The sequence below is a fragment of the Clavelina lepadiformis genome, chromosome 4 (genome assembly GCF_947623445.1).
Source record: "Clavelina lepadiformis chromosome 4, kaClaLepa1.1, whole genome shotgun sequence".
In the NCBI taxonomy this organism is placed as follows: domain Eukaryota; kingdom Metazoa; phylum Chordata; class Ascidiacea; order Aplousobranchia; family Clavelinidae; genus Clavelina; species Clavelina lepadiformis.
In genome coordinates, this window is record NC_135243.1 from 16,640,645 (window position 1) to 16,658,061 (window position 17,417).

Here is a 17,417-nt window from a genome sequence, read left to right on the forward strand (position 1 = left end):
CATAACCTAACTGCAAAAAGATCACCTCCTACTAGCCTACTATTACTGAACTAGCGAATGCGCTAACAATAAACTCACTACTGGACCAATTACCCGTTACAATGACGTAACAATTACTTTCACATTTAACACAACGAAACAAGAACACGCATCGAGCATCACTCTTCAGCAAGTTGGCTAAGCAGACCTATCACAGCATGCTAATATTCGTGTAGTGTGGGGCAATGTTGGCTGACTAAATGCCAAAGCGGGACTTTGGGTTGACTGAGCGGGACGCCGGGACAAAGCCTTAAAAAGAGGGACTGTCCCGGCTAAAACGGGACGTATGGTAAGCCTACCCAAGGCGGATGGTAACGCCTGATAAAATTTACCTATGTGACGTCATATTGATGTAAGCTCTATTTGCCATCAATTTCTTTATTTACAATTGCAATATTTTTTCTTAAAAGAATGTTTATATATTTATCACTGTACTTTGTAACTTTTAAACTCGTCCTGTACCATTGAACGATCGCACCCTATAAAGAACGAGTAAAGTACAGTATATGTGCTAATTATTATTTATTGTGCCAGCAAAACAACGATATCATACATTATGAGTTGTGCCCATTATTATCAAATGAATCTATCCTACCGGCTATATCAGTTAAAAGTGACATGTTGTAACGTTAGAAATAATATAGTTTTCTGAGTAACAGTTAAGTTTCCCCTTTAAATCCGGTATTCTAATCACGATATGGCAGCTATCCATATATCAATTCAATTGCATCATTGTGCATAATTGTGAGTGGTAAATGCTTTTTTAACTAGTTTAATTATGATTATACCGTATAAAGACTGATTTGTTAAAATTAAAGTTGTTTTAGGTTTTTGTTTATTGAATAAATGTTGTAATTGAAAAGGTGCTTAATGTCATTAAGATTAAAAATACTTTCTTACGTAACGTAATCAGAAACGTTTTGCCATGACTCACCTTTATACTTTTCTAAGCGCTGTTGCGCATTTTGTCGCAGTGATATCCAAGTCACAATTTTGCACTTGATCATTGTTTAGTTGAGGGGTGGTGGATTGAGCAATTATTTCATTTAAAACGTCTTCATCGACTGGGCGATATTTATACAAGCTTTCATAAAACTCGCAGATTTCCAAAAGATCTAGAAGATCTGATCTTTTTGATCAGTCAAAGTTAAATCAGCTTTTTTAAGACGGCTTATAACCGAGGTTGCAATAGATCGGTTTTCAAGGCGCAAGAAATAAACAGTATTTTTCTCGCCTCGCTCCGTCCATTTTGCGCGACTTCTCACAATGGCACTCTGAGTCTTATTTTGAATTAAAGAGTCAAATTCGCAATGAAAAGCACATAATTCTTCAAGTTCTCCTTCTGACCAATCTCGATTTAAGCTTGCACTTAAATGCGTTATCTTATCACATAATTTTTTTTTTGTTTAACTGTCTCTTTTCAGATGCACTGTTCTTAATTGTATGACCTACCACTACGGATTTCATGGCATCCCAGATTATAGCAGAGGACGAAGATCTGGAAGATCATAAAATCTGAATGAAGACGTAGTTCTAAGTCATACAAAACGAGTTACTGAGAAATATCTCAATAAGTCGTTTTGTTTCTTAAGAAAATTTCGCATCGTTGAAAAGAGTGCAATTAAATTTCCAATACCCAGGGCCTGTTTGTATCGTATCCACAACAATACCGAATTGGAGTTGGCTATAGGACGCTGCTAGTGTAAAATTTTTAAAGGGGCCGAGAGAATAAAAAGTTTGGGAAGCACTGCCATATAGCTTCTAATATGTCCAAAACATTTTTTAAAATGTTGCATTGCTTATAATTGTAACTACAGGGTACAGTGCTTCGAAAGCTGTTGCACTTTTGTTAGCTACATTGCAATTACTTTTCGATCCTTTGATACGATAAGCCGACACAATTGTACACACATGAGACTAATGTACATTCGTTTGAAACATAAATATCCAGTTAAAATAAGTTTAGACATAATATCTTCCATATAATATCTTAATATCTGGAATATCTTAATATTGAAAGATATAATATTTTCCGAAGTCTTTCTTTTTGAATCAATGCCTTTGTGGATTTCTCACGCGAAGTTAAAAGAGAAAAGAAAATTGCAAAAGAAAACTAGCCGAAGGGAGACAACACGCGTCACACATCAAACGTAGTGTAGCGTCTTCCTTGTCGAATTTCTATGGATATTACCGATCAGTGCAAGGCGAGCCCAATCGCTACTCGAACAACTGTCATTCTGGCAGAATCTTAGCAAGATCATAGAACCCAAAACAACAAAAGGGCAAAGCGACGCAGCACGGCCGCACATAACCGCGTAGCAAAGCAACATGCGTGATTTAAGCATCCATACCAGATGGTCAAGCATGGACTATACAGCAAAGTAAAGGTAAATATAAAGCATAAAATCGGTAAACAAAAGAAAAAATGATTAACTTTGCAATTAATACAAATTTTAGGTAAACCTAACAGGTACTCGAATAAAACTCCATCCATCACACTTTTGAGTTAAATAACGTGTACTCCAAAATGACGAACCAAGCGCGACGTGATAGAAATGCAATGATTCGACCCAAAATTTCAAATGATTTTGCTGAGAAATCTAACTCGGTGTTCCCACTTTTTTATTGGCTTATGTTAACAGAAATTTACACAATTGTGTGATTTTATCCGCAATCCGCACAATTTCGGAGCTTTTCTTGAGATTTCTGCAGGGCACAATTGAACCCGCGGTTCTTTTTGTAACAATTTGTAATACCTACCGTGGTCTTCCGACGCATATGATGCTGAACAGTGCTAGCACAACTCCACGACCTCAAATAACTCCAGATCTATTCGGGATTGCTCTGTAGTAATGTTACCGGAGTTGCGATTTATAAGTCTCCGCCGCAAGGTGGTAGGATAGGCTATATGAGGTCATTTCCAAAACATCTCATTACAACGATACAGTAGTAGGTATGTCAGCTGCATGAGTGAAGTGAGGTGAGTGCGAGGTCAACACAAATCGCTACATTTTAACGCTCTAAAATCGAACGTGAAAAATATAATTCGCAGCAAAAATTAGGCAATTCGCGCAAATTCCACGCAAAGTTTTTTTTTTGAAAAAAATCCTCCGCGCAAAATCTAAACTTTCCAATTTGAAAATTTTTAATAAATATCTTTCAGGTGGTACCAAATGTTGCACCAGAAATTTTTGCGCCACTGTGCAAATGCAAGAAACATGAATTTCACACTTATTCAAACTAGTTTTACAGTATTCCGATTGATTAATTTTAATTAAATAGACATCAAAGTTTCATTCAAGCTTTAAACCCTGTCAAACTTTTTCCATAAAAAAGGCATTTTTCGAAAATAAACGTATAGTGTATAGTAACGTATAGTAAGTTCTATATGTTTCGAATAGAAACCATAACCTTTATTATTTTTTAGTATTGCATGCTGATTCCAAGCAAAGGCGCTTTCTAATCGTATCGTTAATTTTTTCCATGGACTGTAGGGATGGAAAAGTAAGGTGCTATTCTTGTTAGGGTGTGCCCAAACATGATAAGATAAATATTTGACGCATAGGCCTATACGGCACACCGCATACACCAAAGTATTAAGACCAGTTTAAAAGAAAACGAGCCAAATACCAAGAAATCCAAGAAGTCAGAAGTAGCGAATCGTTTTATTTACTGCTGAAGAACATCGGAAACTTGAGATAAACAAACATCCAAATCCACAATCATCAATCAATGTTCAACATCGACGTGCAATCAGAGGCATTGCATTTATATAAAATGTGTTTGTTTTTCTTTCAAGAATTCAACGAAAACAGCAAAATTATTCGCAACGAATGAGTTTAAAAATCACGCTTAAAAGGAATCACAATACGAAAAGCAAACAACTTGAAAATAACAACAGAAAGATTGGCAAACAGAGCTAAAATTCAAATTGTCATCTGAAAGTAGCATTCAGATATGCCTTCACTCATAGTTATGACAGAGGTAAGTGAGTTTTTCGATTTCATGTTGGGTGAGATTGGGATCTAAGTGGGTGCATTTAACATGATACCAGCGATCGCAATTATCGCATTCTACCCACCTGGGTTCGTCTTTTCCCCCTGAAAACTGCACACAACATTCTGTACAAAAAAACTCTGAGATAGACATCGATCTTTCGTTTGAAGTTTGCTTCTTTCCTATTCTTTTTTTGTACTTTTTCTGTGTCTTAGAAAGTCTCAAAATCTTTCTTTCATCTTTTTTTTCTGTTTTTCACAAATGTTTGCCTCGATTTTTAAAGTGTCTTTTAGCAGTCGTAAACACTCCTGAATTTTGAAGTAGACTCAGAGCATATACGAGGTTCATCGATATCCCAGTAAACAAAATGTAAAGCGGCAGGATGGAACCATCGCAACAATGCATATTAAAACTGTTATTTGAGCTTTGTTGCAACTGGTGATGTTATAGACTTTCCGATGGATCTTGTCTGAAGCTTCTTTTCCGCTTTTTGTATGAAGTGGAAAACTAGATTCGTCACAGTTGAGAAAGAATGATGGATAGGTTATGTCTAGGGCCATTTTTATTTTGACCTAAAAAAATTTTTTTTTGACTTTATTTTTATCAAATTTTGACTTTATTTTGACCTAACGAAATTGCTTATTTGTAGAGGCCACAGTTCTTCCTCCAGTTACCCAAACATAACATTTTGTCGATTTCAGACCCAAACGTAATATTTTGTCGAAAAGTCAAGGTGTTTTATGGATTATAAAAAGTGCGTCGTGTTTTTTGGCGATAGATTTAGGTAGCTTGTGTTATTTTGTCCTTGTGAAAAAGGCACTTTGCCTCGATTATCTCCGCATGGTAAATTCTAATAAACAGCAGATTAAACAATTAATCAGAAAAATCTCGACAAATCTGTCTAACTTTTGCTGAAGACGATTTAGCTTGCTTAGGCATTTTTGTAGCCTAATACGGAATGTCAGTAGGCTATTCCTAAAATCCAAACTGTTGATCTTCGAAAAGACCACGTTTATGAAGAGGAAGTCTTTTATAAGAATTATTTAAATACGCAACAATGAATAAACAATGGACAATTTGCGATAAAAGTTACTGCTGATCCAAGTGGGCATTGTGACTTATTTCCTGTTTTTATGGGTTAATATGGTTTAATTGTGTCGCAGTTCCTGATTTACAATGCCTCCACGAGGATTTTTACAAAAATTACTCTCAAGAAACACAAAAACTTTGTCAAAAGCCATAATTTGACAAATTTTGACTTTATTGAAAATTTTGACTTTATTTTGACCTATAAACTTCTTAGTAACAATCCCCTAGGTGCTGAAAACAACTTTATTTTTTGATTCGTGGTCAGACGAGGTCCTTAAAAAATTTTGACTTTATTGACTTTTGCGGGCCCTAGTTATGTCATATTCAGTTAAAATTTTATCGTACGCATCAAACCAAATACGGATTTTGTTTTCTGTGCAAGCAACTGCTCTAGACATTTTCAGTGGTTCTGCTATTTTGATCTTTAAATCGGGATGTCTTGATCTAAAGCCATACCACCATGACTTACCAGGAACGTTGTCCTTAACATAGGAACGTTGCGGCCACTTAAGTCTAGCATTTCTTTTCCCGCTTGGATTAAATCTTCCTTTGATAAACCAAATCCTCTCAAAGCCATACCTTTTAACCATTCCTTCAAACGAGTTTCTTCTTCTGCGGTTAAGCAGGTTTTTGGCCCACGTTTGGGTATCAATGAAGAACGCTCTCCTATAGTAAACCATAAATACGCAAATTTGCTTAACTTACTCACAATAAAATTATTCTTCCACTATTTTTGGGAAGGATTTGTTTAAACTTGCAGTAAAAAATTATCCATGCACGTGCGATTGGATAAAAAGAAAAACAGGTTAATTAGTTGGTTACCATAAAAAATTTTCTTATTCATAAATAACCAAATTTAGATAAACCTATAAAAATCAGTAAAAATAGCTTAACACTTATACGATCATGGAGTGTGGTAATAGGAATACTACATTTTTCAGACACAGCTTTAAACGTAACTTTTCCGTTTGCACCTTCACCAGAGGATGTTTCACCAGAAAGCTCTCTGAGAGCTGACTTCAAATCGTCTTCGGTATACTTTGTTTTCCTTTTGATAAGATGGCCAGGCATCCTTCACAGATACCAAAGAAACGTCTCGAAATTTTCAAGTAGCTGAGAAGAACGTTTGTTGAAAAATTTCCACCAAAAATGTACAGAGCAATGTGACACACCTACACCAGTGCACTGAAACGAACCATGTGTGACTCAAAGGATTTTACGGTTCTGTGAAATTACGTTCGCATGTTGACTACCGCACCAAAGTTGGACCAACGTAGAAAAAGTGAATAAAAAAGAAATTTAAAAATGAAAGAGCTCTACGAAAATTTAAAGAGAGTTAGAGGAGGATCTGTTGCGCAAGTGTGCGAAAAACATAGATATCCATGAAGAAAAAAGAGCTCTCTAGCTCCTATTATTCGTGAAAAATTAAAAGATTTGTACAGGGACCAACTCAGCAAGAAATTTAGGTTTTTTTGAGAAGGCTACGGTGTGTTTCTTTTGATACAAAACAAGGATAATTTGTAGGTAGAAACTTGAAAATTTGAATGTTAACAGAAAAGGGCTTTAAAATGTTGCACACGAAATTTTATTTCAAAATGTACAAAACTTAAAATTTGATTAGCGATTTTTGGCAAAATTTCGCTTACTGGGTATTTTCGCATATTGGCTAGCCTACCCTATTACTTATAAAAGCGCACTTAGAAAACTGAGCAATCTGGGTGCACGCCGTTACAGAAGATCAAAACCAAGGGAGTGAACCTATATTCTGCCCTCCTATAATTCACAACTGGGAGCATACCCCCCTGGGAATCGTCACCTATGATAGCCAGATAGCCTACATAAAAGGTTTATATAACACAACTATTAAAGTTGTTATTCCTTAAAGGAATAATTTTTCTTTAAATAGTTAGTTAATAAAAAATATTTCACAATAAAAAAAGGTTGTTGTGTTCAAGATCGTAGTTGATGTTCTAGGCTATATCAACCATACAATAAAAATTACTTTCAATGTTCATCAATCACATCATTGCAAATTTGTCGGTTAAATTTGTGTTGCAGTACTTACCATTGCGGTAATTCAGGAAGATAAAAACTATACGTCACACCTTTTTATTTATATATGATTATTACTGTAGTAGTAGACAGCAACACAATTTTTAATTATGTTTTCTGGAGACTGTGTCCCAAAAATGCATAACAGTTGGTTTTTGTTTTCCCCGACAATTTGTCGCTAGACAAAATCTGAGGAATTCTGCTGAACGCAATAGCGTCCATTGCCTGTTACGTAATTTGACCACTATCCAATTTATTTCTTTAGTGGAATATATTAATAATAATAGTTGAAATAGATCAATTTTTTTCTACCAAAAATTCAATTTCAAAAATCTATATCTTAAACATTATTCTTAAAGATAAACATTTAACATGTCAATTTTTATGTAATGAATATAACTTTTGCACTTAGTGCCTTGATTGCTACCACATGGCAGTGAGTATCTACTTCCACTCCTCCAGTGTATTTCAAAAATAAAGATGAGAAAACAAAGTTATAATGCTGTCAATTACCTAAAAAAAAGCTTTTAGTTTTAGAATTGCAGTAAAAATTGTTTAAATTATAACCATAGATTATATATTATTTGACCAGTTATGTTTAATATGACCATTTTTTCTTGTTGACTTTGGGTATTACAATTTTTTTTGACGGACATCATACTTCAATCCTAATTCCCTTTTTCTGCATAGGCAGTTTTTCTGTCCATGTGCTGCATGTCTTGTATGTACGTTTAACGGTTGACGTCAACCATTAAGGCCATTAATTTTGTTTTGATGTTCCTGTTTTAACCTGTAAAGGATCGAAAGCTGGTATTTCTCAGTAGATTGCCAACCGTAGCGCTCCAGGTCTTATTAAAGTGGCTTTTGGTAATATGTTTAAAATGTTCTAGTCTCAATGTATTGATAATATTATTAAGGAACTTGTACTGTAGTTGCAAAAGATTAAGTCCAAAATGTAAAATGATAAACACAGGTTTGTGAGGTTACATAGATTAGATGCAACGATATGGCAAACAGTGAAACACAGATGCCAAATAAACTACCTTTGCGTACTACTTCATAACTGAATACGTGTAATGCATAAATCCACCACGGCATTATAAGTCATGTACATTGTACAAACAAGCACATTGTGAAATCAATACGATTAGATTCTCCAACCTAAGTAAATTAATTATTTATGTGCCTTTTGTTTTAGATTTGTATATCGTGTGACAATCTTGAAATGGGTAACAGTGAAACAAAGCTAAATTTTAGGAAAGCTGTTATTCAACTGACCACTAGAATACAGCCTGTTGATGCAAATGATGATGCATTTTGGGATCAATTTTGGACCGAATCCGTTGATAATATTCAAGATGTGTTTGCATTGGTCCCTGCAGCAGAAATACGTGCCTTGCGGGAGGAGTCACCATCTAATTTAGCAACCTTGTGTTATAAGGCTGTAGAGAAATTGGTACTTGCATCTGAAAATGGGTGCCATACTGACAAAGAACATCAAATTGTACTAAATTCTGCGAGATTGTTGACTAGGATACTACCATATGTATTCGAAGATGTGGACTGGCAAGGCTTTTTTTGGACAAGTCATAAACCTGTACCAGATAGTGAGGCACAGGAAAATGCGACTCCATTAGCCCAGTCATTGATTATGGCTATTTCAAATTTGCTTTTTTGTCCAGAATTTTGTGTCGTGTCCCACCATAAAAAGGGAAGTCCTGACAAAGCGGATGACGTTGTTACTGGCAGTGACAGCTGTGAATATATTTGGGAAGCTGGTGTTGGATTTCCTAGATCACCTCCAACCAATAGTCAAATAGATCTCAATCGTACTGAGCTCTTGAAACTTCTACTCACATGCTTTTCTGAAAGTATTTACATGCCATCATCACAGAACACCACTTATAACAACAAATGGATAGAGTTTTTCTGTTCTGCTGAAAATTTTCACGTTCTACCTATGTTTACATCTCTTCTCAACGTAGTGTGTGCGTATGATCCAGTAGGCCTTGGAGTACCATATAATCATTTATTATTTCGTGACTATAGGGAGCCTTTGGTTGAGGTAGCTTGTCAAATACTTATTGTGACATTAGACCACACTTCTAAATCTCTAGAATGGTCAGACTGTGATTATGGTAGTAATGTGTCTTTACATTCTGTGCCAACTTCTTCAAAGCCAGGAGGAAGTTCAAATTTATTTATAAATTATGTTTCTCGTTTGCACAGAGATGAAGATTTTGCATTTATTCTTGGTGGGATTTGCCGGTTGTTGAATAATCCACTGCAGCAGACATATTTGCCTGGCTCTGTAAAAAGAGTTAATTTTCATCAGGAATTGCTGGTAATGTTTTGGAAACTATGTGATGCAAACAAAAAATTTCTGTTTTATGTTTTGAAAAGCAGTGATGTACTTGATGTCCTCGTTCCAATCTTGTATCATTTAAATGATGCTCGTGCAGATCATTCAAGGGTTGGTCTTGTACACATTGGGGTGTTTATTTTATTGTTGCTGAGTGGGGAAAGAAACTTTGGAGTTCGTTTAAACAAACCGTTTTCAGCTGCAGCTCCTACAGATGTCCCTGCATTTGCTGGTACTCACGCAGACTTTCTCGTGCTAATTTTTCATCGTGTCATTACTGCTGGGCATCAAAGGCTGCAGCCACTATATGATTGCCTTCTTACTATTATAGTCAACGTTTCGCCATATCTAAAATCTCTTTCAATGACTGCATCTTCAAAACTTCTTCATCTTCTTGAAGCTTTTAGCACTCCTTGGTTTTTATTTTCTGCTCCACAAAACCACCATTTGGTGTTCTTCCTCTTGGAAGTTTTCAACAATATCATCCAGTATCAGTTTGATGGGAATTCCAATCTTATATACACCATTATTCGTAAGCGCCATGTATTTCACCAGTTAGCTAACCTGCCTACTGATTCGACTTCCCTTGCTAAAGGTGTAAACAAAACGCGAGGAAGAAAAGTTTCCGAGTCTTCTTCATTTTCTTCTGACAGGCTAGGTGCAAAAAATGTGGAAACCGATTCCAAGGATGATATTGCAGAACCAAGTGTAATCAGCACCACTCTTGCAGCCACTCCTCATCTGCAGCACATTACATCTCAGTACCCGAATGAAGCTTTGTCTGAACAAAGAGATGAAAATGATAGAGAGTCTGTTGCTACAGACCGACCACAGTATCCTGATCAAAACAGTAAGTTAACCTCCAGTTTTGAAACGGTATCCACTGAAGCTGATTGGACCCCTAGTGTTAATTGGGTTCATTCATGGAAAAGCAAATTACCTTTACAAACCATCATGCGGATGTTGCAAGTCCTTGTACCCCAAGTTGAGAAAATTTGCATCGACAAAAATCTTACAGATGAAACCGAAATACTGAAATTTCTCCAGCATGGCACTCTAGTGGGGCTTCTCCCAGTCCCACATCCTATTCTTATAAGAAAGTATCAGACAAATGCTGGAACTACGTCTTGGTTTCGAACATACATGTGGGGTGTGATATATCTTCGTAATATTGACCCTCCAGTCTGGTATGATACAGATGTGAAGCTTTTTGATATACAACGGGTTTAATAATGCATAACACAAGATTATGGAAAACATTTACTGTTTGCATGTTGGTCTGATTGCAATGTGTCTGGTATTTTAAACCTCAGAGGTGAATTATCAAGCTGTTTGCTTATCTCTGTAAGACGTTGTACAATTTCCAATACACATGTGATATTGTTACTTTGATCCACACATTGCTGTGAATTCTGAAAAACAGGCATTTACCTGACTAACAATGTCTAGTATAAAAAAATATGTTGCTTTTTATTGTACATGTATTATAAACTCCAAAAAGGTTCATGTGCCTGTTGCAAGTTAGCGTATGGAGTAAATCGTTTTGTGGTAACTTGGTGTTTTGTTCAGCAAATCAAAGTAAAACCAATTTTTGCACGAACTGTAGTTTTGGTAAATTGATGTTAGTAACATTGTGTTGAATACTATATGTGCATTTTCTACTATGTGACAGTATGTATGTTTATGTTGTACTTTATCAATTTTTATAAACCTCTGAAATGTTCTTCAAACTTATTATGGCTACTTTGTAACCACTCCAAATAAAAAAACCTTTTGATACTTAAAATGATACTTTTTGGTTTCTTTGTCTCAAAACATTGATGTTCACTTCAGTACTTCATATCCACATGTACACGCCATGATGATCATGATCACAACTTTGATGGGGCAAGCTTGTATAACGTTGAATAATAACATACACAGTGCATTATCCATCTTGAGGTGCAATAGATATTTTTCGGTTGTGTACAAATGATTATGAGTTTTGAATATTATTTTTTCTATGATGTTGACGTTCATTAAATATACTGTATATTTTTATGTTGTTGTGTTGTACAATATATCATAATTGGTAAGCTAAGCCGGTACTTTAAAGTTTAAATGTGAATTTCATAAATTCATTCAATTCATAATAGTTCAATTATGTGACAATTAGCCTATGAACTGATACTAAAATATAGTCCACTAATGCAACACTGTAGATGTTTTTTGGTTGGATGTAGACACCATTCTAATCTTTCCAAACAAATTGTATGGTAATTCGTAAGATCACAATTGTAGTCATGTGACAACAAAATATTGTGTTTTATTAGTACTTTCTAGCAGCACTTTGTTTTTCTAGTTGTGTAATAACAATTATTTCTGCAAATATTTGGAATGTGCTGCTTTGCTATGAAACGAGATTTTAAGGTATGCATGGTAATACTGTAATTTTTGAAGCGAAACAAGCGTTTTTATTTATTATCCTGTTCATAGCAAACACAACCCATGAAGGTGAAACTTTTGTTTTTTTTGCACCAATTTCCCACCTACTGTGTTAAGAACCATCTTATGTATGTATTGTTTTGTATTGTTGTTTCTCCTTCACTTACGTCATTTCTCTGAATAAGGCCCATGTTAGTTCGGAAGTAGTTAGTTAGTGACCAGCAAATAAATGTACTGTATTATGGGCTACTTGGTACTTCAGTTAACTTTCGTTGTCTTTTAAAATGTGACGTTTGGATTAATGTTTAAATTAAAAAGGATACAAGTTTTTGGAGCTAACCTAATAGAAATGTACCGTATATTATCATTGTAATAACCAGTGGTGGGATTGAAAAAAATACAATAACCAGTTTGTTATACTTCATATTACATATTAACGGCAATATCAATTCATGTTTAATACCAATAATTATAATATTAATCCACAAACTAATACCAGAAAATTCCTTAAGTACAATGTAGATATTTTATTGCTTAACCAAACTCATTATCTGAGTTTAAGCAATTTGCAAAATTGTATTTCTCCTACTCGTCATCCTGTCGTGTGCGTTTACGCCCCATTTATTGTTCAGTGAACAATAAATAGCATGATGTTCTATAATCTATATACATATGCAATTTTTTCGTTATATTTTTCTCAAAACGTTGACATTCACTTCATTTCCGCATGTCAACCCCATAATGATCACAATCACCATTTTGAACAGGCATGCCTTAAAAACCAAACCGTCAGAGCTAAAACACAACGTAATGTGTTGAGAAGAATAGAAAAGGTGTGAATTGTAAACCATTGCTTAAAATAAGAAGTTTAAACACAACAAAATGTTGCTTAATTGCGCCCATCACCGATAATAAAATATAGGTTTAATGGCCACTACAGTTGCTGGGAAGGGCGTTTCAAGAAAATTTTTATTCTCTTATATAGACAGGCATGTACACACCCTTTTCTAACCGAACTTTTTTATTAATCACCTATTTTAACAACGGAATTTTTACGGTGAAATAACTAGTCATTTTGTAAACAAATTGATTAAATATAGCCGATAAAAGTGTATTTCAAAATTTAAACAATCTAAAGATTGCTATCAATTTCGTTTTTCAACAACCATTTTTAGAAAACTTCATTTTAGTGCATGGAGGCAAAATTAGCAAAATTCCCACCATCTTCATGATCATGGTGTAGACTCTCGTCAGGTAAGTATGTGTGACGAAACGGATAAACAATCTTTGGTCTACAAATATTACCTCATTGTTGCCTTGATAGATTTGTCGTCGACGTGAGCCTGTTCGATAAAGAAATGCCAGTAAGGGTAAGATGGAAAATGTTCGAGTTGCTGCAGGCGGAGAGTAGGAAACAACACTTAATCTATCCACTTCGGATCACCGCATATATCGAATTACTGTCAATCTTACTTTTTGAACAATCTGGGGAAAGCGCGAACGCAGTCCCCACTAACAGAAATTGTACGACCGAGTTACTCGCATTTGGAGTAATCGCAAGAGTCAGCCGACCCGATGTGCAATGGGCAGGCCTCGTCCTGAGCCCACCATCTTCATGATCTTGGTGTAGACTCTCGTCAGGTAAGTATGTGTGACGAAACGGATAAAAAAGCTTTGGTCTATAAATATTACCTCATTGTTGCCTTGATAGTTTTGTCGTCGACGTGAACCTGTTCGATTAACGAAATGCCAGTAAGGGCAAGATGGAAAATGTTCGAGATGCTGCAGGCGGAGAGTAGGAAACAACACTTAATCTATCCACTTCGGGTCACTGCAAATTACGAATTACTGTTTAATCTCACTTTTTGAACAATCTGGGGAAAGCGCGAACGCAGTCCCCACTAACAGAAATTGTACGACCGAGTTACTCGCATTTGGAGTAATCGCAGGAGTCAGCCGACCCGATGTGCAATGGGCAGGCCTCGTCCTGAGCCCACCATCTTCGTGATCATGGTGTAGACTCTCGTCAGGTAAGTATGTGTGACGAAACGGATAAAAAAGCTTTGGTCTATAAATATTACCTCATTGTTGCCTTGATAGTTTTGTCGTCGACGTGAACCTGTTCGATTAACGAAATGCCAGTAAGGGCAAGATGGAAAATGTTCGAGATGCTGCCGGCGGAGAGTAGGAAACAACACTTAATCTATCCACTTCGGGTCACCGCAAATGTCGAATTACTGTTTAATCTCACTTTTTGAACAATCTGGGGAAAGCGCGAACGCAGTCCCCACTAACAGAAATTGTACGACCGAGTTACTCGCATTTGGAGTAATCGCAGGAGTCAGCCGACCCGATGTGCAATGGGCAGGCCTCGTCCTGAGCCCACCATCTTCGTGATCATGGTGTAGACTCTCGTCAGGTAAGTATGTGTGACGAAACGGATAAAAAAGCTTTGGTCTATAAATATTACCTCATTGTTGCCTTGATAGTTTTGTCGTCGACGTGAACCTGTTCGATTAACGAAATGCCAGTAAGGGCAAGATGGAAAATGTTCGAGATGCTGCAGGCGGAGAGTAGGAAACAACACTTAATCTATCCACTTCGGATCACCGCATATATCGACTTACTGTCAATCTTACTTTTTGAACAATCTGGGGAAAGCGCGAACGCAGTCCCCACTAACAGAAATTGTACGACCGAGTTACTCGCATTTGGAGTAATCGCAAGAGTCAGCCGACCCGATGTGCAATGGGCAGGCCTCGTCCTGAGCCCACCATCTTCGTGATCATGGTGTAGACTCTCGTCAGGTAAGTATGTGTGACGAAACGGATAAAAAAGCTTTACTTAATAAATATTACCTCATTGTTGCCTTGATAGTTTTGTCGTCGACGTGAACCTGTTCGATTAACGAAATGCCAGTAAGGGTAAGATGGAAAATGTTCGAGTTGCTGCAGGCGGAGAGTGGAAAACAACACTTAATCCATCCAGTTCGGGTAACCGCATATGTCTGTTACTGTTTAATATTTCTTTTAGAACAATCTTGGGTTTGTATTTGATTTTTTATTGCATGACGCTAATCATACAAACAAGAAAAACAACAAAACAAAAAAACAAAACAAAACGCAAATGCAAAAAATACACACTTTGATAGTACTAAATTTTTAATGTTGGCTTCGATGAACACGGTGAAAAGGGTATTTCTCAATAAGAAAATCACTGCATCATTTAACAAAAAATTGGCGAAAAACAACAAGTAAACTTAATACACTGGATAACTCAATCTAAACTGTGAAAGCGGTCTTTTGCGTTGAGACAGAAGATTACAATACGTCCAAGTCATTTTCAAGTTTCCAGAGAACAAGATAAAAAACACTACGAGAAGGAAAAGGTTATAATAATTACATATTGCGAAACATGCTCAAAACAAATTACACGACGTGTCTCAACTGGATGTATGCGCAGGGGTGGGGCCTGGGTTTTGTTTGAGTCGATAGTCTAATGCTCTTTTTATGTTTTTAGTCAACATGTCTGGGGAAAATGTTTTTTTTTTCATACAAGCAGCTGTTTCTAAATTTCCATATTTGGTGTCTAGTTGTTGTTATAATTTCCGTTAGAGTTTTGTCCTGTATTTCGTTTAGGTCTGCATTCATTCTCAGGTTTCCTATGTCAATTATTGGATACGGAGATAAGTCGCAATTTAAGACCGCTGGTGCATTGGGACCAATTTTGCAAAAAGGGTAACTGGTATCTGTGTTAGGTGCGTAGGTTCCCACGTTTACGTGGCAGGGTAAGATGTACCAAACGCACCGATTAGGCTATAGCGGCTATGCTGCTGCCAATTCTTAATTACTCACTGGTCTACAAAAAAAATTTTTTTATGCTTTTTACAAAAAGAGGACTTATTCTGGTTAATTTTGGTGCGCTGATTCCAAAAATAACCTCAAATTTTTTCTATCACGTCAATGTTTTTCAAAAAATGCAATTCAATATTTTGATGGTAAAGGAAATAATTACTATATACTATATAGCATAGAGCTTTACACAAGCCTACATCAATTTTGTAGAAGTACAGTAGAGATGCAAGATGACGCGTTGCAAGATGCTTGACCTACTAAAAGTCAAAACTAGCTCTACAAGAAAGAGTGTTTTAAAACTGGACGTTATTGCTTAAGCAGAGCGTATTGACTTATTCTTCATCCCCTTGAGGTGTCAATATAGGCGAATTTCTACTGTAAATAGATCATGCCTAATTATGTGAAGTAGCTTACATATATAGGTGAATCTTTATTTTATATTTTTAGATAAGTTTTAAAGTATTCTGCAAACCTGTATTTATACAACCTGTTGCCAATGGCTAGTACTTCTGCTGGACGAAGAAGGTGCAAGCGACGGTTTGGTGACACTTAATCACGCGACAATTAATCACGCGACGCTTAATCACCGACACATAATCACTAGGACATTTAATCACGCGACATTTTATCACGCGACACATAATCACTAGGACATTTAATCACGCGACACATAATCACTAGGACATTTAATCACGCGACATTTAATCACACATTTACAATATTTTTTTACATTTACAATTTACAGCAATGTTATGCATGGGAAATGTAAGCAACTGCACGAAGATAGACTAAAATCTCGCTTGACAGATAACGGTCAGCTGTGTTTTGCACGCGCAGTTTCAGTGCCTTGTACAGCAGTGGGGATCATTGTTTTAATTGCATCAAGGATGCGATCGTACGTTGCTCGCGTTTTATTTTGAACGAGGCAGTAAACTGCTGCAGGAATAAGACCGGCCGGGAACAAGTTCAAAATGTACTGTGTATAGTTGAAAGAACAAAGACGGTACAACCTTGAACGTTCCATCAGCTAGCCACAATTTCGCTCTGGCCAAACCGTCTAGCAGATCCCTGCTGCCAAGAAGAATCAGACGATTGTTTCCAGGTCCAGAGTCGTGCAAAATCATGCGCTGGAATGTTTCTGGTATTGTGAAATTAGTATCCATCGGAGACTGTAGAGCGGCCGTACAGTGTGCAGTCAGCATATCGCGACGTTTTCTCTGCAAGGTCCGCTTCAAAGATTGCTTTTTTGGCAGCGCCATGAGTACACCTGGTTCCAAGTCTCTGCTTACAGACCCGATGACGTTGCTTGTACTGGCTGACAGTTCACCCATATTCACCTTCATTTGACTGATAGCCTGTCTTGCCAAAGCCGTGATAGTAAATTGTAAACCGGTCGTGATAGTAAATTGTAATAATTCATTCATTGGCATTGTTCCAGAGTTCCAAAATCGACGCTCTGACACAGTTTCAAGTAGCATTGTATTTTACGGTGTAACGTTTTGATGGTACTTTGGTCAAGAGCTTCGGTGACAATACAGTAGAATAATGTTAGATATTACATAGGTTATACTTTCGGACAATGTAACAATTAGACTTTATGA

General features: G+C 36.4%; 1 protein-coding gene, 4 non-coding genes and 1 pseudogene across 5 annotated transcripts; 1 reads left to right on the top strand and 5 right to left on the bottom strand.

Annotated features, from left to right (window-relative positions):
• Window positions 1–4,002: 4,002 nt before the first annotated feature.
• LOC143453008 (uncharacterized) lies at window positions 4,003–6,195 on the bottom strand (annotated as a pseudogene).
• Window positions 6,196–8,353: 2,158 nt separating this feature from the next.
• Window positions 8,354–12,381, top strand: LOC143452413 (protein HID1-like). The gene has a single exon (XM_076953374.1). It carries the CDS (start codon window positions 8,402–8,404, stop codon window positions 10,766–10,768), a length of 2,367 nt encoding a protein of 788 aa, XP_076809489.1. The 5' UTR covers window positions 8,354–8,401; the 3' UTR covers window positions 10,769–12,381.
• Window positions 12,382–13,447: 1,066 nt separating this feature from the next.
• On the bottom strand, window positions 13,448–13,611 carry LOC143457493 (U1 spliceosomal RNA). The gene has a single exon (XR_013117189.1). It is a non-coding gene; the product is annotated as a U1 spliceosomal RNA (small nuclear RNA).
• A 225-nt stretch (window positions 13,612–13,836) lies between these two features.
• LOC143457489 (U1 spliceosomal RNA) lies at window positions 13,837–14,000 on the bottom strand. The gene has a single exon (XR_013117185.1). It is a non-coding gene; the product is annotated as a U1 spliceosomal RNA (small nuclear RNA).
• Window positions 14,001–14,225: 225 nt separating this feature from the next.
• LOC143457491 (U1 spliceosomal RNA) lies at window positions 14,226–14,389 on the bottom strand. The gene has a single exon (XR_013117187.1). It is a non-coding gene; the product is annotated as a U1 spliceosomal RNA (small nuclear RNA).
• Window positions 14,390–14,613: 224 nt separating this feature from the next.
• LOC143457492 (U1 spliceosomal RNA) lies at window positions 14,614–14,777 on the bottom strand. The gene has a single exon (XR_013117188.1). It is a non-coding gene; the product is annotated as a U1 spliceosomal RNA (small nuclear RNA).
• Between the last annotated feature and the right edge of the window lie 2,640 nt (window positions 14,778–17,417).